The sequence below is a fragment of the Hylaeus anthracinus genome, unplaced genomic scaffold (assembly GCF_026225885.1).
Source record: "Hylaeus anthracinus isolate JK02 unplaced genomic scaffold, UHH_iyHylAnth1.0_haploid 12000, whole genome shotgun sequence".
Classification (NCBI taxonomy): Eukaryota; Metazoa; Arthropoda; class Insecta; order Hymenoptera; family Colletidae; genus Hylaeus; species Hylaeus anthracinus.
In genome coordinates, this window is record NW_026534347.1 from 2,531,969 (window position 1) to 2,556,721 (window position 24,753).

General features: G+C 43.0%; 1 protein-coding gene across 4 annotated transcripts in view; it reads left to right on the plus strand.

Moving 5' to 3' along the window:
- Positions 1 to 24,753, plus strand: part of LOC128890223 (A disintegrin and metalloproteinase with thrombospondin motifs 8) — a 51,074-nt gene that overhangs the window by 17,550 nt on the left and 8,771 nt on the right. For 3 of the 4 annotated variants that reach the window (XM_054148528.1, XM_054148526.1, XM_054148527.1), the window contains 5 exons: positions 16,249 to 16,346; positions 20,355 to 20,424; positions 21,610 to 21,818; positions 22,393 to 22,482; positions 24,542 to 24,743. In XM_054148528.1, coding sequence (XP_054004503.1) covers positions 16,287 to 16,346; positions 20,355 to 20,424; positions 21,610 to 21,818; positions 22,393 to 22,482; positions 24,542 to 24,743 — 631 coding nt within the window. In that variant the 5' untranslated portion in view covers positions 16,249 to 16,286. The remainder of the gene's footprint in view (positions 1 to 16,248; positions 16,347 to 20,354; positions 20,425 to 21,609; positions 21,819 to 22,392; positions 22,483 to 24,541; positions 24,744 to 24,753) is intronic. The other variant, XM_054148529.1, reaches the window with a different exon arrangement.

A 24,753-nucleotide genomic window follows, 5' to 3' on the forward strand; every position in this document is an offset into this window, starting at 1 on the left:
AGTGATCATTTTTAATGTTAAGCTATCTAGCATCGAACTACAAGCTTTGACTATTAATATCATCGACGCTACTCGTTCTATCGCCTCAAGAAAAATATATTTCCCTTCGTAAGAACGCGCTGAATATATATAAAAAAAAAAATCCCGCTATAAATCAGCGGAATACCGTTCACGTGGAATAAAATACTAAAGCAGCTCACTTTACAGATGAAAAAAAGTCCGTTTCTGAGAAGTCTCATAACGTCGCATGAATGACTGGTTTCCTACGCGATCATTCTCTTGGCCGCTGCTACCAGAAGCTCTTTCATAGAGGAAAGAAGGGCAAGAACCTCCGGCAGGTTCATGGAAGCTCGTCGCACGCCGGTTTCTGAATTTATCGAGTTCGTCCACCGAATTTTCATCGCGCGCGACGCTAGCTCACGTTTTGGTTCACGTTACCGACCCGCATGATATCAATCTCGGATCCTCGACACAATTCGGCGCCGGGGCACGTCCTTCATTTCATTTCGTTTCACGTACCACGACGACCGACGACGCTGACCACGAAACGAGCCACCGTTCGGTGCGAGCCTCGCCGGCGAAGATAAAGTCGTTTTCACGCTCCTTCGGTTTCGGACCTGCTCGATTCACCGTGGATCCTGGGTTTACGCTGCCTGAATACGGGTCAAGGTTGAAAATCGCTGCAGCACATACTCGTTTTACGACCGGTTGGGTGGTGTCTCGTACGCGTAATGTCAGAATTCGACGGGAAACTCTAGATGTATGTACACGTGTGCTGCAGAGTCGTTGGACGCGTTTTTCTTATCGCTTCATCGAGTACAAAGACAGACGTGGTGGGAGAGTGGAGGTAATTTGTTGGAGAGTTTCTATAAAGTAGGTCTTTTTAGTTGGGAATGCCGGAGGGATGCTCGGAATGGCCTGATTAGGTGTCGACAGCCTCGTTAATGCAGTGAACATTCTTTTCTCTATAGTATCTTAAATCTTTGAACACAAATTGCGAATTACTAGAGCGCAATACCTCGACGAACGCTATATCCTTTCATTTTCTTAATATCAATTACATACGAAGTAGCTGACTCCTGGTAACCTCGTCATCTCAACACGTTTAACCTAAACGCGACGAAATTGCGGAGGCGGGAAGAATTTATGATTCAATCGGGCCTTCAGTTGTCGACTTGGGCTAACATGTATTTTTAATGGAGATTGATGGACCAATTTCTCTCACATTTCTTCGATAATAATATTTTTATTGAATCGTCTTTCTGAATCATCATTTCAACTATAGGAAAAAGTACTTGACTCGAGAGAGATATTACGAGCTGCGTGCGAAGCGTAATTAAATTTCATTAACTCCACCTAATGTTTATTTAATAATTACACGATTGGAAGCCCAGCCACTTTCCTCGTTTAATTTCCTTTTTCCTCTGTTCCACGGTTTCGATCAGATACGACTTGACCACAGAGATGCGATTACGCGCGTTGCCTGATGTGTCTCACGAAGCGAATTAATACTAAAATCACAAAATTGCTGTTTGACATGGTCTACCTTATTTGAAATCAATTATTTTACGTCAACTTATTGTCCTTATTACGGGATCCGAATGACTATCGAAAACCTTCCGACTTACACAACTTCCTCAGGCGAAGCGATTTAATAACATGAATTTTCTGTACGACCACAGCCGTGAGATTTGTTGGGTTTTGTAATTTGCATGGTCGTTTAATTCTTATAGACAGTGCGCAGGGGACATATTAAACAATTAAGCGAATGCTACTTTCTTGCGAGGCCCGTGGAACCACTACTTTCATACAGCAACAGCTGTGGGTAGTACATTCTCCCATTATAATCAAGAATGTCATCATTTGCATTCATATTGTCTCCCAGCCAACGAAAAGAAACTCGCGTATAGTATAATAGTTATTCCGAACGGCATGCCGCGGATTTCACAATTCTATTTTGACTGTAATTTACCATCAAATCGGCAGTTATATTAACAAGACCGTCACAATCCTGTTCTCATGCTAATACGATACTTTGTATACACGTCACTTATGTTTTATATTTTCTGCCCAAGCCGTCATGGGACAAGCCGCCAACGTTCCCAGATAAAATTCTTCCTTTTATCGCCAACATAATTTAAGATGTAATTTAAACAAGATCTCGTCGAGATTTCAGCGAGTTAAATTACATTTCATTTTATTTTCGTAGAATTTTTCACGAGTTTTAACTCTGCTAGTCAACGCGTTAAAATCGTGGTACGCTGTTCGCATAATTTTCGCATGGTCCACGAAATTTCCAGAGGAAGTTAAGCAAACGAATTTCTAGTTTTCCTCCGTGACACACTTCGAAAGCGTGAAGCGAGCTCGATCGTCTCGCTTTGAAAAATGGAACACCAGGAAAAGCTAAATATCGCCAATTTCTATTGCGCTCGTTTTTCGAAAGCGTGAAGCAGACTTGTTCCAGTTGCCGTGAAAACGGAGCAAAATGTCCGATCGGCCGATACCACTCTCGATCGCTATGATCGACGAGTGGTCCGTCGGACCGCGTTGCTTTCCGACTCGAGTCACGGTCGAAGTGAAATTGGTGTTGGGAACAACATTGCGAAATGTGCATACGAGCCTACTTGAGAATCGGTCTAGTTCGATACAGGTCAAGGTTGGGGCATCGCAACCGACCCACAGAAACGGCGAGACGAGTCATCCATTTTTTACTTTTCCTAAACGATGATTAACACTGGAATAATTCTCCTATAGGTACAAGTCTTGAATAATTAATAGAAGATAGACGGATTCCATGAATTGTTTGTTCAATAACGATGGCTGGTAGGTTTTTGTGTTAATCCTTGGTCTGCGAGAGCTTATTCGAAGCATACAAAAGTGGAAGGTCTTCCAAAAGAAACTTCAAAATTTTATTAAACTTCAAGAATAAGAAATCCAAAGGATTCCCAACCAACGCTACATATTTTAATTCGATCAACGAGTCAACGAGAATTTAAAAATTCATATGAAATCGCAGTCTTAAGAAATTGGAGAATCGTCTCCAGGATACGGTGGTCGAACGCATCAACCGTATCGCGATCTGGTCTCGATCGTCGGGTGAAAGGAACGAACGCTCTGAAAATCGTTTATCTCAATCGTATCGCGTCGCGAAACAATATAATTGCACGCGATATCCGCGATCGTACGTTATTATATACGCTCGCGAATTAATTCTCGAATCCCCCCTGACCGGGGAGAGGGGGGGGGGGAGGAGGAGGAGGGAATAATTGGCCGCATATCTGTCCCCATTGTCGAGGTCGTTAACGTTGCACAAACGCTGATTGCAACGCAACAGCTGAAAACTTCGTACTCTGAGAATGTCCTTGCGTGGATAGGTCCCGCATGAGTGACTTTTGCATCGTCGCTTCTTGCATAACGAGATGCGATTGCGGGTGTTCGACTGCTGGGCCCTCCCGTGTGTTAAGAGGTGACGATCAACCGGTGACATCCTTTACGCAATCGAGTTTTCTTTCTTCATTTCCGATTACCAACGAAAAGGTCACTTACCTGCTGCATACCTGCCTATCCGTCTTTCCAGAACCTTTCACGTCGAGTTCCGCGTGGATGCGAACGTGTCTTCGCTCGAAGAATTGACGGACTTGAAGAATTAGAAGTACGATATTATGTGAAAAAATCTACTCGCTGAACTGTCGATCTTTATGCAAAATCTGCGCAAACGAACATATAAACATTAATGTGTTAAGAACTCACGGTTACGAAATTTTTCGTCGGTCCAGTTTCATGCCGATGCGAAAAATACGCTGACACCCTTTAAATCTCTGCTCCAGATACGGGCCACGGCTGTTGCGTAAGCTTCACCGACGCGAGTTACCATTGAAAACGCTGGCGAGAACCACCGTCGATCTCGTTTCTTCGTGACTGACGATTTCCGTTGTTTGCATAAACATCGGGGTTCGTTAAGATCCGTTCGAATTAAGTCGACACGACTCGATAATTCAACCCCTTGTTGTGCGATGTCCCCGATCGAGAATTTGCAAATTTTATTGGGGAAACTTTACAGAATGTGCGTGCGCGTAGCATTGTATTTTTTGAAGCCACTTAAGAGACTCGTGGATGGTTGTATTATAGTAGAATTTTTTTAGAGAAAAGAAATTCTCTAGAAATGAAACAAAAATTTGGAAGAAGGAATATTTATATTACATGGCACGCGACACGATAAGGGGTAGTCGTTATTACTCCCAAAACAATTATTATTATTATGACACTCTGATTACACACATTAGGAGAAAGTGTACATGTCCTAACGTAATTGCATACATGCATAAAGGCGAGAGACAACCGTGAAGGCTGCCTTTGAGCCCAACCTCGGTGTTATTGCACAAAAGGAACGAAAACCGGATGAAAGAAGTAGGAAACCACGCCATAAGCGATGCATACCGTCCAATAAGAGGATGAACCAACGCCCAATTACGTATGCACGGTCATTTAATTCGATTTCGAGTTAACGCGCATTTAAATAATCATGAATCCCCTCTCTGGTAGAAACGAGTCCCTTCCTCGGTTGGGTTTCTTCTTCGCTAATTTAAAACACGTTTGCCTGAATTCGTGAAGCCGGAATCCGTCGACCCTAATTAGAATATCATCTTCGTAGAATTCTGAGAATTCACACCGAACCGATGGACGCTGTCCCAGCTCTTTGTCATTCGCTTCGATGACCGCTAATAGGTTGTCGCGATGGAGAATACGTGTGTCATTTCGCGACGAATTTTTGAGTTATCCTCAGGTATGATTTACGATTATTATCGGGGCTGAGAATCGAGCTGTTCTCGAAGTCAAGTACGCTATCGATCATTCGACGTCTTCCTGCATTTGTGTGCCTCGACACCGTTACTTTAAGGATGATGTATAATGGAACAATGTGGAATTGTTTTTATTTATGGATAAATAAAGGAGTTCATTTTATTCGAATTGAAAATAGTCGAACATTTCCAGCCAAAATGTTTCGAGACCCATCCAAGGCAATCAACTATTCGATTCTCGTGAATGAAGATTCGTGACAAACGAAAAAATGAAATTCCGCTTGAATGGCCAACGGCTGTTTTCCTGAAGCACCCTATGAGGAGTGCAATAGTTGTCGTAACTATAGTCCTATAACTCTGCAACTAATCCCGCAACGACTCCCACAACTATTCGTCATCCAACGTCTGTGCTACTATTCAGCTCATTTTTTCCTCAATTATTTCTTACAGCCTTAATAAGCTAATGCATCCAGCGCCGCTTGTCTTGTAGTCCGGCGATATATCGTTCGCCGTATCGCAAGAAATGGCGCGCTTATTAAATTGCGATACCGAATCGCGGAAGTCGTAAGAGCGTTGTCGCAAGAACCAGGGCGGCCAGCGTTGGCATGCGGCGTCTAGAAATTTACACCGAATTGTACGTAGGTGCCTAAGCGAGAGAACCAGAGACACGGTGTATCGTGACCACCCCATTTTCCAGCGATATGCGTGAGAACATTATGCCCACGGTTGTGTGTATAGCACTCGCCCGTTCGCTGAACGAAAAACCGCGATTGTACGTAGGGATTTATGAGCGACGGAAATACGAATCGATGGCCGCGAAAGTGCGCTGAAGTTTCATGGCGTTCGCCAGCCAATCCTTGTCTGTTGCTTTCTTGAACAATAAAACGGGAGGTATTGGCGTACGGGGAACGCGCGGATTTACATTCCGAAGCGTGGTCTACCGCGACATTTGGATTTCTGGAATTCTTTTTGTCAATTTATGGGAAATCTTTGTGCGAGACCTCCATGATTCGGAAGAAAGGAAGTCGTGGGTCTTGGAGCATCGAAGACACTTTCATTGCCAAAAGTGATATTATTGGAAACGAATAAAACGAATAAATAGTGTGAATACGGTGACTAACAGCGATTTCCATAATCGCAGGACTTTCCATATTTATGAAAGCACTCCAACCGAGGCTGGCATTACTTATTCCAAATACAAAACGAAAGAGACGATTGTTTATTCCCAGGTCGACGGGATAAATAATCATTTTCGCGTATACGCGTCCAGTATTTCACTGCCACCGCGGGTCCTTGGCGTTTTACATAATTTTTTCATATGGAGCGTTTTCGGCTCACGCGCACTGTCACCGTTATTTTTAACCGTTGGAGAGTCGATTGCAGTCTAACTGGTATTATCAGGAGCACGGCTGTTTCACAATGGGTATTTTTCCACGAAACTTTGACCGTCCCACGCGCGAGGACTGGAGCCACGAGAAAAAGGGCGATTATTCATCGCAAACGACATTGATTCGCGAGACAGCTGGGTGCCTCGTCTTGGAACCGCTGAAAAAAATGCTTCTCGGAGATTTCTGATCGTCATAAATCGCAGCTGTCAATGGGAACAGGTAACACCTTTGTCCAAGCGTTGGATGGATGAGTCGTACCAACGGCATTATAAATTGGCGAACATCGAAATCCAAATGGAGTTTAATAACCTCGCACGGCGATGCTTTCTCTGAGCACACTGTGTCGTACTCTTTGCTTTCGCAAACGTTAATTGGTTTGCCGTAGTGTTGGTGCTTAATTACGAGACTGAAGTTGGACGTTGTTTTGGAATTTATCTGTGCGTGTATTAGAATTTTTCGTAGAACTTGAGTACTTCGGGGAGTCCCTCGGGAGACTCTTCCATAAAGTGCTCCCAACCTCAACAAGTACGAATAATATTCGACTAAAGAATTCTCGAGTTGAGAGACGGACTTGTAAACCATTCCCATTTGGAATCCTGTAATTATCGCTTACGTGTAATAGCAGCTCGAGGAATGCAATATGGAATTAGCAGTTCTTTGTAAAAATTCTTGTTATCCGGATCGATACGCTTAACAAGCCCATAATGTAACAATTAATAGCGACCTCGTTGCAACAATTTCAGATTCGGTTCATTATCGAGAAATGTAGCGGGTGTCCCAATGTCAACCACCTCTTTTTGGAACGAACACGTTCACCTCTTTTCATTACAGGAATATTTGAATGTATATTTTCGTATTTAAATCGAAAGAAATGTTCCTCGAAGTGTAAACGGTTATATTTTGCACCGACTGCGCGAGGCATAGATACATACATATACGTGAGAAACATTCGAGAATGTATCAGCAGTTTGCGAAATGTTTCAGCGTGTCTAACTAATCGAGTGATTATTTCCTATTTTCGTGGCTCTTGACTGTGAAGAAGTCTGTGAAGATCTGATCACGTGATTTTTCTCACGGTTTGGTGACATCACGAAGCAATAAAACTTTATACACGCTTATATTCAGATTCGTTTTGCGTTTAACTCGCCATGCAAATTGCGTTTGATTAACCATTTGGAAATTCTAAGGCGCGTATCACCTTATAGAGAATGATAAGACGTAACTTTTTTGCGAAAGTCTCCGCGGTCGTAAAATTCTAAAAACTCGTTTCATTGTTTGAATACGCAGAATCGAATCCGAGGATGCGTCCCTGACATTTATTCTTAACCACCGAAAACACAAAGTAAATAAATAGGTACACACTTCTGCTTAATACCACAAATTTATTTGCACGAGTTGCGCAGTTAACGATTAGCATAAACGAACGTACAGCTGCAGGAGGAAGATAAAAATGAAAAATACATGGGTGTAGAAACTGTTACGGGAGATTAATGCAGAGATTTTGGCGCGATTAGAGTGACGAAGGAGCACGTAAAAATCGCACGTCCCGATTTCAGGTACGATCTATGCAAATTTATTTCTTGTCAAAATATTGAAAAACCTGAAGATTTTATAAAAGAAAAATTGATTTCAAGAGAATGAGGAAAATCGGGATTAAGATTCAGAGGCTATATAACGTGTTCATAGAATTTGTGATTCAAATATGGCATAGCATAAGCACCAGCGGTGCGGACACGCAGGTAGTTAGGCTACTTCACCACGCGTTGAAATCTCTTTCGTCACGGCGATACGCGTAGTGCTTTCATTGATGTCTCTGTCAAACTCTACGCGCCGCGTAACTTATCTCGTGTAACTATCTATACTTTAAACTGCGATTGCAATACATTACCGATAAAAACGTGATTAATCTCCCCATGTACTATTCTCGCTAATTTAACATCGATAACGCGATTTTTAATAACGATTTAGGAACAATCTTCAATATTTATTATACGGGCTAATACTTATTCCCACTTACACGTCCTCGTTTCTGTAATAGTAATTGGAGTTGTATCGTTTAAGGGAGAGCAGTCACGGCGCAATAGATCAGTCATTAAAATTCCGTTTCTACTCGAACACATTCACACTCGATCGCGTAAGGATACAAACCAACTTGCGCGATTTAATAGTCTGATGGCTAATATCGTTTAGAATATTCATCTCTGACTTCGCGGAGTTCCCTATAAATTGACACTCGACGGCTTTCCGGTTATAAAAGTCTCGTGTTACCCAGGGTAACGACGGCTGATTAAGATTCCAATAAAAATGGTTTCCTGACTCCTTGAGCCACGGTGGCCATCGGTTCGGACGCTCCAGAAAAATGCACCAAGGTAATGAAATTCCCATGATCGGAAGCGTTTGCAATGAGACGCGTACACGCTCCCATGTTTAGTTTCACACGTGGCCATGAGACTGAACGAAGACGAGGAATATGTACCAAGGGAATGTTGATTCTCGCGAACACGGATTGAATGAAGATTTAATATGTGTCTGTCACGGTACGATCGCAGGGACGACGGTACAGCTGCCAGGGCCCTGTGCAATTTCAATCGAGGAATACAGCAGTAAATTGCCTTCTCTCTTTCACGCTTCTGGCGATCGTTTAAGGTGACGTTCAACTTGAAATTCAGTGATTTAAATTTGGTATTCGACGAAGTCCTGCGCGGTACAATTAATAGATATTTAAAGGTATCACCTAAGGAGGACACAATGACAGTCGACACAAATGTCCTCGAGGATGACCATGGATTCTGAATGCTCGTTCAGACTGACATGTGAGAGAAAGTCGAGTCCATTAACACCGAATGAACCGTATCACCTTGTTCGCAGTTGCTGCCCATGAAGCCCGCGAACGACATTAACAACCGGTACCGCGGTTCCTGCAGTTACCTCCTGGTTCGTAGACGGAAATAAGATCGTACTAGACGCGTACACACCTGCAATTAACAGCTACAAGGAACCTTTACATGCAGGCAGAGCTTTGAACAAATTTTGAACACCTATTCTTCGGTGTCGTGGGAAGAAATGGAAATGTAAATTGATATTATCTAGAATTCAATGCGGAATTTCAATATTCTAATTTGCTAAGACGTGATTTACTATTTTGGGTTTGCATATTATGAGGATCACGCATCAGGAGGTCGAAACATCGACAGGCTTCTAAGGTAAATTTCTTTTTATGGCTTCCATGCTTAATAACTCACGAACTTTGTCTCTTCCTGAGAAACGACTAAATAGATATTTCATTCGTAATTTTGAGGCTAGTTCTGAATGCCCCACCTGTATATAAAAATTCAACTTCTAAACGAGCGATGATTGTCGTCGGAAATGATGGAAATCCTGAATCTCCACGCGAGCGAAACTCGAATCAGTTAAAGGAAATTAAGAAGACAAAAGAAAAGCACGTTACAGAAAAACAAGGTTACCCTGCTCCTTATGGACTATGTTGCACCGATCCCAACATGGATTGATTACGGTTTCTCATGGCGAAAAGGAAGGATCGATCTTTTCGCAGGTTTCGATGCGAGGATAGCCCGTAAGGTGCAGAGTAACTTCGTTTCGAATTTTTCCCACCTTGTGCAGACAATATGAAACATTTAAAAATAACCATTGCATGGTTACGTGTCCTCGCAATTATTCCATCAACCGGTACTTTGTATGCGTGTCTTATGGCTCGCTTACACTAGTGCGACAAGCGCCGCGAAAGGCGCGCGGAACACTTCAAACAGAAAAGGAGCTGTGCACAATGGGCGAAGGAAAATGGACGACATGGGGGCCGATAGAGGTGGCTAGTTAGGATCTACAAGTGTGCTAGATATCAGTACCACGACTGTAGAATCAGATACCATCAGGTATAATACTTTTAAAGTCAACTGCATTAGGTACCGCGACTCTAGAGTCAATTGTATCAAGTACCACGACTCTAGAGTCAACTGCATCCGGCACGACGAGTCCACAGTCAACGGTATCAAGTATCAGAACTCACGTTCAAGGTTCCAAGCGATCCATCGCGTGTCCCTATTTTTGCAACAAATTATATACTAAATCACCCGCGGTTACATAGCCCGCATACCGCGCAAATATTTGTTCCAGTGTAAACATACCTTTAGTCTCGCGACCATACTGCAAGCACAATTAGCTCTTTGTCTTCCTTCTCACCTGGGGCTGTCTCCTAGTGTGACAAGTAATATTCCGAACCTCGTATTTTTCACACACGATATCCCAGCCTGTATCAGTGCGATATGTTAGCATGAACTTTAAGGCATCCTTTCAACGCTGTCACGTCGGGAGAAAAATCGGTGCTTTCGTATAACATGTACGCATTCCGTTCGCCAAGGAGTGTATTATGAAATTCATTTGACAGCTGAAAGGGAGCCGGGTTATATTGTCTCACTTCTCAGAACAACTTAATTGAACGCTGCACGGTGGAGATACTTACGTCTCCGGATAGAATCGAAAGAGTGAAATATAACGTTAGAATGACAGACATGGGAGCAATAATTTCAGCCAAAGGCGAACTTAGCCGCGCGAGAGAATTCTTCGACGAAGTCGTACATTTTTTTCAACCGAGCCTCGAACGAACGAAGAATGACAATTCGATTCGACCGAGGTGGATACGTATGTGTACCACGTTCCAAGGATAGTGACGGTTCTTTTTTTCAGTTCCCTTGTTCAGATTCGATGAACGGGCCCAATACGTAACTTTGTCGGGCGGATATGGAACGAATCCGAAGGAAAACGTGGACACAGTCGAGGACGCGAACTTATCTGGCTGATCAGAAACCCGGTGGAACGTTATCTCGCGCGTTATCCGTAAAAACGCGCTACTTACGAATCAATAAATAGTTTTTGCGGACAGACATCGAACGACTGAAAGAATGCCAGCCGTCGGAAATCGTTAATCTGACATTAATCTTGCGCTAATGCACCTGAATGCGCAGATGCACGCGACGATAAGATTCTGGAGTAATTTAGACTGTCGTAGGCAGCTATTGCAGCATGAGAAAACCTTTAACTGCGTACGTTTTTATTGACGTTATTTTCAAACGAAGTTTAAAGAATTAATTTGGACATAGTTTAAGACATAGTTTTAAGACATAGTTTCTTTCGTTTACAAGGATCTATCGCAGTAAAATCGATTGCGACCGCACGCAATGCCCCGATCACTTTCTTCCCTGTTCGATTGCTCGTATCTTGGAGGAAGTAACGAGAAACCGTTTCTTCCGGTTAGAAGACCGGTCGAGAAGAATCGACCAGGCAAGAGAGATCGTACGACCACGGTTGTAACTTTTCTTAACGTCGACATGCGCTGTAATTATACCACTCATTTCATGGTTAGTACCATAGTTTTTGCCGTCCCGTCTGGAATTATGTCTACTGCTAACCGTACGCTTAGTACTATATGCGTAGTGAGTCATCTTTAGTTTCCACAAGACTCGTGTGTTTTACAAACAAATGTTGCCGTTTTCTTCGAACGTGTTCGAAACAAGGAAGAAATAATACAGTGAACAGGATTGAATATATGATATTATTAGGAAGAAGATAATTAAAAGTAATTGGAAGTGGAGTATAGATCTCGTTAAACTGGTAAACATGCATTCTTAATATTAGAATGCCATACCAGAGGCATTTAAAAGGAAACGAATAACTCAGGTTGGAACTTATTTCTGCAAAATGCAACGCCTACGGAGGCTCGAAAACGGAATTGCACATGCCGATAGTTCAAGGCTAACTACATTCAATTCCCTGCTTCAAACTTATCGGACCGTTTACCAGTGCCATTAACAGGGAAACAAATGTGGGCAAACTTCGTTATCGTCTAACGGGAAAGCCCGGTTCAGGACGCTGAAAATGAGGGATCCTTTTATGAATTTTTTAAAAAGAATGTATCGAACGAAACTTCGTGAAACTTTCAGGGTCCTTTATTGAATATTTGGTGATAACAAATCAGTTTTTCTCAATGAAAGGTCCGTGTATAAATCACTTTTAAAAAATTACGATGCTCAATGTTTTTATCGCCTTTTCAAACATCATAATTTCCTTGGAATGACGTTTGTTAAACCTCAATCTTCCCGTTCGATCGTAATCACGTGCACGTTTAAAATAAAAAAAGTCGTTTCGAGTAGATTTTCACAGTGGCTCAGAAGAGAATGCACGAAAGCATAGCCTCGCGAAGGTTTTCGTGCCGTAGTATCTCCAATTACCTTGGTTCGAGCCGTAATAGAAATGAAATAATAATTACGCCGGTGTTCCCGCGACCAGTATTCCAATCCCATTCTCCTGGGTCTCGTATTACACTTAACGTGGGGCCTCGAGACCCCCCATGGCCCCCCCTCGAATCCGCCACTGTGCTCACGTGTTCCCTTCTATCATTTCACCAAGTGACTTTTTGCAAATACTTAAACAGCCAACGGGCGCCCGACAACGGCTCGGAATCGCTTTAAAGTTTCGCTCGGCGACGACGCAACAACTTTCCACTACTTCCTGCTATTCAGACATGTTTTAACCGAAAAGAAAGTGAACCGCCGCTTTATACGTGGTGTAACGATCTTCATTCCATTTGCCGGCGCTCGAGATGAAGCTCATTCGCAAAGAAATCTCCGTCGGATGAGCGAGGGAGGCGTTTCGGTTTCGCAATCGCCTGTATCGGCTCCGTCTTTCTCTTCTTGGCGACAGGACGGGACTCGTTGCCCTTTATTTCTCTTCATCGCCCGATCCTACTCGCCAGACGACATTTACGACGTGTAATTAGCGTCAGGGTAATTACGGCTGGAAGCGGACGCGGTTGTTTCGCTCGCCGATCGAAAACTGATGGGAGAAATGGTGCACCGAGTTACGTAACTCGACTCGAGCAGCGAGCAGGAGAATTATGTATGAGGGAGTAATTATTCGATGCTAATTTCTTGGAGGTTTTTAAGAAAAGGTTTGTAACTTCGATATTCATTGGTCCGAACCAAGTGTTTTGAAAGGATCTGGATCATGGTACGTAAATGATCCGCAGTAATTAAGTGATTACGTTTCTGGACGACTCGAACAGCAAGAATGAGAGAGATTCTCAGGATTAGACATAATGTTTCGCTGATTGGCTAACCCAGAGCTCCTAAGTTATTCGATACCTGCTTAAGCGGCGAACTCATTTACATAAGTGATTACACACCTGTAGCCTGCTAAGTACTACAGCACTTCTTCTGCTAAATGTCTAGTGCATTACGTCTGTACACCGAAGTGCATCGATTGATGCTTGCACTAGCTAATAAATTCACTCGACCCGTTCATCCCTAATTAGCTTAACGGTACAGTAATATTTTTATCTGTCATATGTCAGCCTTGGAATTATTTAAATATTATAATATATCCGGATAGGTCACTTGGTTGATCCTAATCCTTTTGGATAACCCTTTAGAGGATACTTTCTTTCCTTGCAAGTCGGTAAACAGAATTACACAGCCTGTTAATAAAGTTATGAGGCACTGCAGCAGACCGTCAGGCCTCGGTGGCTGGAAAAGCAACAATAGAAAGGCGCCTGCATAATACAGTCGGGAACATCATGCAATAACCTCCATTAACGACGCCTATATTAATGACTTTTGATCGAGGAACGAGGTCGTCTCTCGACTCGGTATCGCCAAGAAAACTTCATCGGTCGAGAACAGACTGAAAAATGAACTCCGCGTCATGAAACTTTTAACAATTACGTTAATTGTACATAATACAAGCCTTGGCACTATCACGACCTTCCTCATCGAGGTTCAGAGATCCAAGTTAATTTTGTTTCATTTTGTTTTGTTTCATCACAGGATGCTCTGTCGCCCATGCATGGCGATCTATTGTGTATTTTTTTGTCGAAGCCAAGACCCGTCAATGCGATCTGAAACATTAGAACAACACCGTGAATTTCAGTCACACGCTACCGCGGATACGGTGCGAAAGACAGCTTTGTCTCGCGAAGGTCGAACGCATTACTCCGCATGGAAACGTTACTTCCTATCGGAACAATGGCCTCTTTACTTTTGTCAGTTCCCATGGATTTCTCCCTGTGACGGAATTTTCACTTCCATAAAAATCGCGCGGTCCACGGAGCGCTGCCATTAGCGATTTGGAAACGCTCGAAACTAATGTGCCGTTTCCATCGAGAGCAACTCCTGCTTCGGATGGCCACGGTCGCGCGCTCTCGAAACGCTTTCATCTTGGCGACCCGCAAATTAAATGTGTTTTCTAATATGAACGAATGGGAGCAAACAAAAATAACGCTTTCACGCGACTCTTGTTTTGTAACCTCTTTAGCTGCACAAATTTCTAATTTCATTCAGGTTCCTGAGGTCTCTGGATCTCATTTTAATTGAGATACGGAGGTCCTCGTGCCCCGAAGTCTCTGGATTTTATTATATTTGATATCTCGTGGGCCTGAGATCTTTTTATTTATATTTATTACTGATATAACATTCCCATATGAACTTCCTTAAAATCGTATTCGATTCCATACAAATGGAATTTCCGGTTGCTCTAATAAAATCGAACGCGCCAAGATAACTTCCGCATACAGCTAGGCCAATTATAATTTGCACGGAATGCATGGTGTAGCACCGTAATGCTGAAAGGAATTTTAATCCGCCTATATGCTTATCTTTCAGTGACAAAAAATTGGTTATCAAGTACCTTTGGTGAAGCGCAATTGAATCTCCATTACAATCCAAGTATGCGTTCTCGACATATTAAATATTTTATTTTCCTGGAAGATAACAATTTTCTCAAAGAAGCATCGCCACGTGTATACAAGCATAATCTCTTGGAATGCTTCTCGTATTATCAGGAAAAATATGATCGAAGCGTGTAGTTGCGTAAAACGTTAACGCTCCGCGATTTCAATCGTTGATCTTTCCTCAACACGCCTCCTAAGTTTGATAATACGTGTTTACGCTTTTACTCGTCGGCGTGAATTGCGAAATGAAGAAATTTAATTCTCATTTTGAAGGAGAAAGTCCCAAAGACCTCCCGAAGAATCGATACCAATTAAAAGTAGATAATATTTCCGCCGATATTCGACATATTCGGAATGAATATTCGACCAGAGGTTCTTAAAGTGAAAACGCGTATTTTTTCTTTTATCAAGTCGTAACTTAAATCCGCGCGTCACTGTCCAGTCGTTCTGGAAGAAATCGGAATTAAACATTGGGAGAATTATCTGATCTTCGTATCAGCGGAATCAAGATACGAATCACGGAAGTCTAGTGCATATTTTTAATATCTGATTACATTCGGGAATGAATATTTATCCGAAAAATTTGTCGCGTCGAAAATATCCGTGACTATAAAATTCAATTATCACTCTTACGCGCTACGTATAGTCTTCATTTCTTTTTTTTTTTTTTTTTTTTTTTGTCATGCTCCGACATTGACAGGACGCGTTTCGTGGCATTATCAAGCGTCGACTCCGCGAAATTCGCGATGCCATGGTTGAAAGTTACCGATTTGACGCTCGACGCTGGCGTTAATTCGATGCAATTTAACTTTCCTTCCGGGATCTTCGTGTGTCCTGGCAACACCTCCACGCTTCGTCCACGTGAGGTTTAGTCTCAGGCATGCGTGAACTATCGTGCAGGTTAGCTTCGATATTTTGTTATTCATTTTCGCGGCGAAAAGTGATGTAACCGCGGAGATTTCTTCATCGTCGCTGAAAGCTACTTTACGATCGTTTCTTACGATCCATCGGAATATTCCCCATCGGGAGATATCGGATCTATCGGTCTGCCTACACGAGACGTGCATTGGATCGGATTCTCCGTGGCCCATTTTTCGTTTAGACTCCTGCGATAATTTCGAATCGTCTGCGAATAAAACGCACCCGCCGTCTTTCTACATGTATCAAATTGCCATACCATGAAACATCGCGTAAAAAAGAAGTAAACCTTTTGTCGTTATCGCCGTTAATTACTAAAGCTTCCATTGAAAAGCCGCGCATTAATTCGCCTTCCAGTTTGTCGATGACTCGTACACTCACTCGCATATTCCCTCCTCTGTTTCAGCGATGTGACGCAGCCCATCAGGAATATTTTCACGCAAAATGATTCGTGCCCTTGTCCTTCTGTGCATGGCCGTTCTACCTGTCGCACGATGCCACAAGGTAAGATCACGTCAAGTACCATCGGTAGCAGCGCCAAGGACGCTGTTCCGTGCATGTGCTTCCTTAAAACAAAGAAACACCCGTGTATCGCCACGGGCGCTCGTGCCGTTGACTCGAAATGACAAGGCAGGTCGCGGAATGAGACGGCTCTAATTGTCGATCCGCTGCTTGTTATGATGTACGTTCACGGTACGTAAACACAGGCTTCCGTTCGTAACGTTAGTTACTTTATTAACGTCGGGAGGTGCACAGGATGTCCATGTATAAACGCGCGATCAAATTTCAATAACCAGTGCACTTACCAGTGCACTTAAATTCTAATTCTTTTTAATAATACTCTTTAGTAGTAATACTCCTTATCCAACTTTCGGTTACTAAAAGCTCTTCCGAAAATAATACAATAGAGTTGTGGTGACAAAATCATCGTATCGCAAGTATCTAGCGTCATCTTCCAAATATCTCGGAAGAATTAGTAAAATTTCACCGTTGCGTCTAAGAAGTTAAACTTTTAATGCGCGACATTTCTTACGCACCCACTTTTTTTATGTTTACTTAGCTTCGAATTGCGTATGTATGGAGAAATAATCGAAACGACGTGAAAGAGTTACACGTGTTGTATAATAATGGCGTTAGTGGGCACACTAGCGTCACCAGGAAAGTAACGTGGGAAGAGAAAGGAATAAATTGCACATTGAACTCTATAATCAGGCCTGAGGCGTTTTAGGCGTCATGCGAGCGCATGGTACCGTTTCGGCGATAACTGTAGGGATAATTGATGGTCAATAAACGATTGACTTGTGCGTCTCGTGGTCCAAAATAAAACTACCGAAATCTTTCTCCTTCGATAACAAAATTTAGTGTACAATTTAAAAAATATTATATAAATATTCGCTTACATAACGCAATTTTCATGAAAGGTTCCTACGCAAATTAAGAATCTAAAGTATCTGTTTATTTATGTTACTATTCCACTCTAGAGCGCGCGCTATATAACTGCACTCTATATAAATTTGCATTACCTTGATAGATAGTAATTGGTACAGGATCGTAGAGGATTCCAATACCCAGTCTCGAGCAAATTAATAACAAGAATTCCACGGTAGCCTATTAACGATAAAATACAGCGCCATTTGCACCTCTTCCGTGTTCGCAGCGTTGAACTCAGGTACGACTTCGCTAGAATTCGAACGGACGGTTTCGGTGAGTGCAAGTTTGCCCGCGCATTAAACCTAGGCGAACGCGTTCGCATGCGAGCAACGTATTAATCGCCACGCGTGCAACGTGGGAAAAAAAGACAGGATTGCGATTAATGATACGTCGAACATTGTAATCGAACGAGCACGCTTTTCATTAGCAACCAGCCGAGCTCTTCGGGTTTCGCGTGTAATCACCGTGGCCAATAAACGACTGAATTATGCAAGCAGCTTCATTAGGAAGTAGTACAAATAATTACACGCGCGATGTTGAAAAGAACCCCCTGTTTCTTCTATGGTGAAGTCATTGATGAATTCAGACATTAGAGGAATCTATTAGGAACTCGGTTCTACGATAGTCAAAATATTTGAACATTCAAAGACTTCGCGTAGCGTTGACTGACAACATACAACCTAAAATATTACATCGCTGCGTCAAGTATGAAACGAGGAAAACAAAATAGCCCCCTGGCAAGGCCAACCACCTCCACCTTCGAGTCTCGAATTCTAGCAAAACCAGCCCGCAAGAAAATACCTCGCGACTCGTAAACTTCGAATGCAGCCAAACTCGACGTTGCAGGAAACGGTAGAAAGTCCAACGAAACGGCTACACGACGCAGAACTACAAGAGAAGGACACCTGAAATGTGAATAAGCCGTGTTTCCTATAACACGCGGTCAGCAAGCGCCTCGACTCGCGACGATCGTTGAATTCGCTCGCGCCGCGCTGTTATTTTGCAATAATAAGAAAGATCGAAAGTCAAGCGTGCGCTAGCGTGTTTATCTGGCAAATCGGACGCGGCGAATGCAAAACTGCCAGCTGCGCCTGCCATTCAGGAGGGAAACCGCGCATTGGGGCTCGTAGTATGCATACAATTAGGAGAGCGACACGCTGATGCGAAGTTTTACGCGATATCCGGTTCTCCACTCGCTAACAGAGCCTAGAGAAGAAAATCTTGGTGTTTTTGATAGAGTATATTTTGCGTGACGATTGAATTCCTCCTCAGGAATTGGAATCTTGAGTCCCTGACAAGTGCCACGAAGAGAATTCTTTAACCCTTTGCAGCTCCCAATACTTTCAATTGTTTTATTTGAAATTTACTCGTCGGAGCTCCTGAGTTAAAAACTGATGTCGAGTCACATTCGACATAGGAGTGGAAAGGAGACCGGTGTAATTCTGTAACAAGAAGCACGTGTGTTAATGAAGAAGGACAAACAGATCACCTTGCGCGGCCATTGAGGAAGGATGATCCCTTGTTTAAAAATCATATTACGACCAACAGAGACGAAACAGCAAGCACCTGCGCGGATGTCGCTTTTAACTTTGCCAATATTGATCCTTTGACCTCCTAACAAACCTTTTACACTCCAATCCACATGACCAAAAAGTCATCGATACCATGGCTAGAGTGGACATGAATGGTACAGTTTGTGGGTTGGATGCAGCGGAGAGAAATAGGACAGCAGGGAAACAGCACCGACCGACACGATCGAATTTCCTAACGTAATGAGTGAAAGTGACCGACCTTAGAAGTCTAAGGCAGCGTGATAGTTAATTGCAACTCGATTTCTGTGACACGGTACGTGGCTGGGTGCTCTTAAATGGTAGAAGCAGACCTTGGATCGCGATTGGAAAACTTCAAATACACATGTATCGATTGCGGGACCGTGCAAGAGCGAACATGCGACTCGGTGCACCGGCGCGTACGCGCTTCGACAACTGTTGATCATTGTCCTCGCAATGACTGCCAATTAGCCGTCCGCTTCGTGGCTGCGGACGGCAACCTGTAATAAAATGCACCAGTATGCCAGATCGTTGCTCGCTAATACGATCGTTGCTCGGAAGAAAATGTTACTGGTGGTCTTTTGTCGAGACCAATGCTAATTGTACGATCGTTTCTCGAAGAGTGGTCCATGGATCTCGAAAGAGAAAGCGAAACGAATTTTCAATGTGAGTTTTAGTTTCTCTCTTTTAAATTAGGCTGCTTATATCGACCTGCGCCACTATGGATTAAATCGGAATCACAAGAATCAGAAAAATAAGTTTCTGAAAGATTCCGAGCGAAAGGAGTTAACTGTGGCGGCGTATACTGAATTCTGTCTGGTTCTTGGGTTTTTCCTGGATTTTATATCGTTTGGAGGATAAGTGATGTCGAGGACAGCGGTCAAAGGAGAGTATGACTAAGGAAAGGTACCAGGAACCGAGATTAGGATGTTTGGTTGAGGACGAGTCTATGTTTGTAATTAGTTGCGTTGGTCATCCAACATTTCATTTTGTTAAAAAAGGATGCGAGAATTCCAGGAATGTTGCAAGAATAAATTTCAGTGCGAGTGAATGCAAGAATGGATCGCAGTTTTGGAAACGACTATAATGAAAGCCGAGTTTTGTTCTCCTCTTTGCGTTATTATTACACGTTATTGTTCCCACGATAGAGCCGCGATTACTTTTTCCCTTGGAGTTTCGACACACCACGGGTACAACACCTGGCGAGAAAATATCTCGATAATACAAAGAAAGCCAAATCGGTGGCATCGAATGGCGCCAGTTGAAATTTCGAAAATTACGTAACGATCGATAGCAAAAGAAAGTCTCAATTTGCCACCAATTGTTGCTTAATATCTCTATCAGCTGCTTCCCAGTAAACTTACACCTACACTCACGAATTTCATAATAATCTATATCTTTCCAAGCTTCGGTTTTTAATTTCAGATTTTTAGGTATAATTTTTATTTATTCATAGTTCGCTGGAGATCTCGTACAGTCGTCCCTCGCTAAGTGTGAGAGCTTACTGGTGAATTTTTCTTGTTTGTTGCAGATCCACGAGCACATGACGAGGGAAGAGATGATATCGGTGTTTCACACGGGACACGAGTCTGGTAATCGCAGTGAAAAGAATTAATTTCCAGCGGCGGTCCGTTCATTACGATTTAAACTTGATACAAGTGTCCTTGTACGGTCTCTAGTATCAGAATCGGGAAGAAGAGATCGATTACATTTATTTTTGGCTCTTCTTCACTCGTGAACCGATCGATATTAACCCTTTCACGCCTGAATTTTTATTCTCGTAGTAATGTAATTTCAACTTCAGGGTTAACTTGAAATTAAACAAAAATTCTAATTCGTCCTAAATTGTGGACGCCAGGTCTGAGACGGTTAATATTTACAAGTTTCTGTTCCCGACTAATATTCTCGTCCACTTCAAACCGTGCCCCGGCCTATCCTCCAGCATGGATTATCGCGTGTCGTCGACAATTACGCGAATAGGTCCTCGTTAAGTTCCTCGCGAACTTGGAGCAACGCTTCGCGCATGTTAATCTCGATTTAATCTGTCAAAGTGTGCGACAAGCGGCACGTATTTCACGATATTTCTCGAACCTCGCGTTGTTGGTCACGGAATGCGACAGGTTTACGAATGTTTCATCAATCTGTTTTGAAATACTTGTCTGTAATTCTTTGACTCGGTTGGTTATTTCTTTCGTGGATTAGGTCTTTCAAACCAGCTTTTGGTACGACGTTCTATGGCAGTTTGGGTTTGTGTAATAGACGCGGCTAAGGAATACTTGTTTCTCTCTCAATGGCGCACGCCGGAGTAATTACACTGCTCGGAATAAATTACTGAAATAACTTCATTCTCACGAGTGAGATCCGTGATGGGGGTGGACTCTTCTTGGGATTGGGGTGTAAAGTTTGGAAGGAAATATGGTGACTTTATTAAGATTCTTCTTTCACCTCCACTCTAACCAACGTCACCTGTGTCACACTCAAGTTAACGACATAATTATGAACGAGTACACCAAGACTCCATTTATTCATATAAATGAAGTTCATAGTCGTCAATTTTATCGCTCAGATAAACGCGTTTAATCATACTTTGAGCTCATTTTTCAAGTTAAAGCAATATTTTAATCTTGACCAACTGAGAAGTGACTTGCAAGGACCTTTTCGCTCGTAGCATTCATTTTTTCCTCTGAATCGGCCGGCTGCCAAGGTTATCGAGTGGTCCGTTCGTCTTTTTTAATAACGAGGTGGTCGAGAAAATCATCGATGAACAGGTCACGTTTAAATTCCAGTACCAACGTACGAGATTGTGCCTGTGCTGCATTCGGTGCACAAGAGGAGCACGGAGGCGCCAGAGATACACCTGAAGGCCTTCGGGAAGGACATCAGTCTGTCGCTGAAACCTACAGACGGGCTGCTGACAGCGAACCGTTTGCCCATGTGGACTGTCACGAAGAACGCGTCGCAACCTGACGGCCTTCATTACGAGAAGGTGACGGACGTAAGTTTATGGGGGAGATGATGTTCATTTTTATCCATCCAGGCGTGAGAATCGTGATGGGAAGGGTGGTCTCGTGATTTTCAACTTTACAGGAAGGGAAACATGTTAGATTTCTATTTCAAAAATGGGGGTTGATACACACAGAATGTTCGGAAAGGAAATAGTTTTGTAAGGTTGAAGTTTCCCATGTCCTCTATGACTCTCAAAAAAAAATAATTAATCTTCTAAAAGCACCTCCTTCCCCAAGTATCTCCTTCCAGTTATTTCCCAGAAGTATCCAGAATGAAAATTACTCCCCTTCTTCCAATAAGTGAAACTAATTTTACACAGAGTCGTTCAATCGTACGAAATCACTTTTCGCGCAATCGTTTTTCCATTGATCCCTAATTACACCTGGCTAAACACGACGCTAGCTGGCAAAAACCCGGCGTTTCACGGCAAGTGGATTTCCACGATTATGGTCCGAGGGATGCATTAGTCCTTTATACGGTCTAACTAGCATAAAAATCCGCTTGCTATTGCCGCGTATGGATCGCGACGTGCAACGTCTTTGTAATTGTTCTTCCTCTTTCAGGTCGACATAGATATCGGTGACATCTATCAAGACACGACCAACATGGCGTCCATTCTGGTGCACCAGGACGCAAATGGGAAAGTGCTCGTTGTAAGAGGCCATTCTTTCTTTCGACATTACCCCATCAATTAACGCGACTCTCTGTCATTCGTCGAGCGACTCGCTTAGGCTTCGTTTTAATTATTTGCGGTAGCACCAGACCTCGAGGGAATGCATTAAGGATTAAAAATGAGCTTCTGATAGAATATATAGATCCAATTGTCATTCAGCGGTATTTCCAAGAAAAGCAATTAAAACATCGAGTATTCGTGAACGTTCCTTACGGGAATTCCTCCTCGACGAGTCGCAGTTGGTGCGAAACTTGACATCCACCGGTTGCCAATCGAACGGTCTTACGTAAATTGGTGAAACCGCAGCTCCTTAAAAGGTTTCCCATTTGCGAGACTGCTAATTGACATGAATTGGCCCGACCGACGGAAAACGAGGATTATTGATACTTAAAATACTGCATCTTCGGGGAATTTGACGGTCAAACGACGGAAACGCATTACCAAACGCGTGTTGATGACATCTTTTGCAACGGCGTCTCGTTGTTACTCAAAGGGAAGCGAATTTATTATATGCTATTTTGCTCCTTCCTTTTGCGCGCGTGAATGCACACGATTTTACCCAGAGAATCGTGTATTATTTAATTACACGAAAGAACACGGTAAGTATAGTAATTAATTTAGCTCTTAATTGCTATCTTCTCGCCCGAGTGTTTTCTTGTCATTAAAATTCGAACGCCTAAGAGTATGTATATATCCGAGCATTAAAACACGTGTTGAAGAATGTTTACATCCGAGGATAATGTCTATAGCCTGTTGAGTAGGTACTAGGGTAAATTGGTGAAACAGCATTCGTGATCGTTTTGACATTTCCATTTCGAGCTCGCAGACGATGTTACGTGGCTCGTACCGAAAGCATTGCGCAGATATTGCGCGCAGAAGAATAAAAAAGGCCAATAAAATCCCCCATATCGGTTCCACCTACCTGAACCGACAGCAATTTCGAGAAGAAGGTTGTTTCTCGATGATTGCGCGTCCAACCGACCGAGACTCAATTTCACTCAAAGAAAGGAAGTTCGATCTCTCATGAAGTCACAAAGAACCGCGAACAGAAGTATTACCAAATATGCTGTTAACCTTTCTCGTTAAGAGTGTGCTTTACTAACAAAAATCGCTGTAATAAATAATGCTTCGAGATAAATAGCGTCGTTTTTAGGATCCTTTCTCACCTCGCGGTTTTAATTTCATTTATAATCGTGTTGGGATCAAAAACAGGAAGCGCTTCTTCGAAGACTTGCCACTTCGTTTAACAATTAACGAGTCCGCGTGGAATTCTTGCCATGCCGTTCACTTTCCAAAAGCGGCGAGATTATCACGAATACGCCAAAGACAACAAATAACGTCGGGTTGGTTACATAATAGCGTTAAATCGTTGTTCTCGTCGACCCCGCGTGCCCTGACCTTTCGCTTTCACTCTCCCTCCCCCGATATCTGACCAATGCACCTCTCGAGCCGCTGATCGAACAACTTGATCGTGCTCCGACCAGAAATATCAGCGATCTAGCAGTCCCCCACAGCTTCGACAGCCTCCATAGACGATACACGATAAAATTGGTCACGTTGCGGTAGTTACGCTCCATCCAGACGGAAGTATTCGCCGTCAGGCGGAAAATTGATATCAAGAGCATGGCTCGATTATCCAATTAAACGATTACGGTCTGTTGACCTATGGAATGAGTAATTAACGTTTTATTGACGACGGCTGTACATGGTATCGCGAGAGATCGTCGATTTTCCGCTGGCCAGGTCGTTTGCCTTCTTTGTTGACGCTTGAAATCGTTTCAGGCTACTGTTAAGAGCGAAGTCCAGTTCAGAATGTTGAAAATGGGGCATTTTACGAATTTTTTAACGATAGTGTTGTAGGTGGATCTTTATGAAACTCACAAGGTCTTTTGTTGGATATTTGGGTGATATCAAATAATTGTTGTCCATACAAAATTGTACGCGGATTCCTGAAAGCTTCTGCTCGCGAAGATCGATAAGACGAGAGTCGCCTCTTGCCCCACGAATTCGTCAAATATTAAAGAAACCTGTTTGGACAGGATGGCAACATCGGTTCAGAGTTGGTGATTCGGCCACTGCCTGATCGAGTGTTGCGGGAAGTGGTGAAAAAGAACTCGACTTTTCACGGGGCTGAACTGCTACCGAACGTAACGAAGAGTAAAGGGAAGCTGAAGTACACCAACCATCACGTGATCTTCAAGAAAGCGAGCCGACCAGGCGGCGACGAGTACAGCGATTTCAGTAAGCGTCG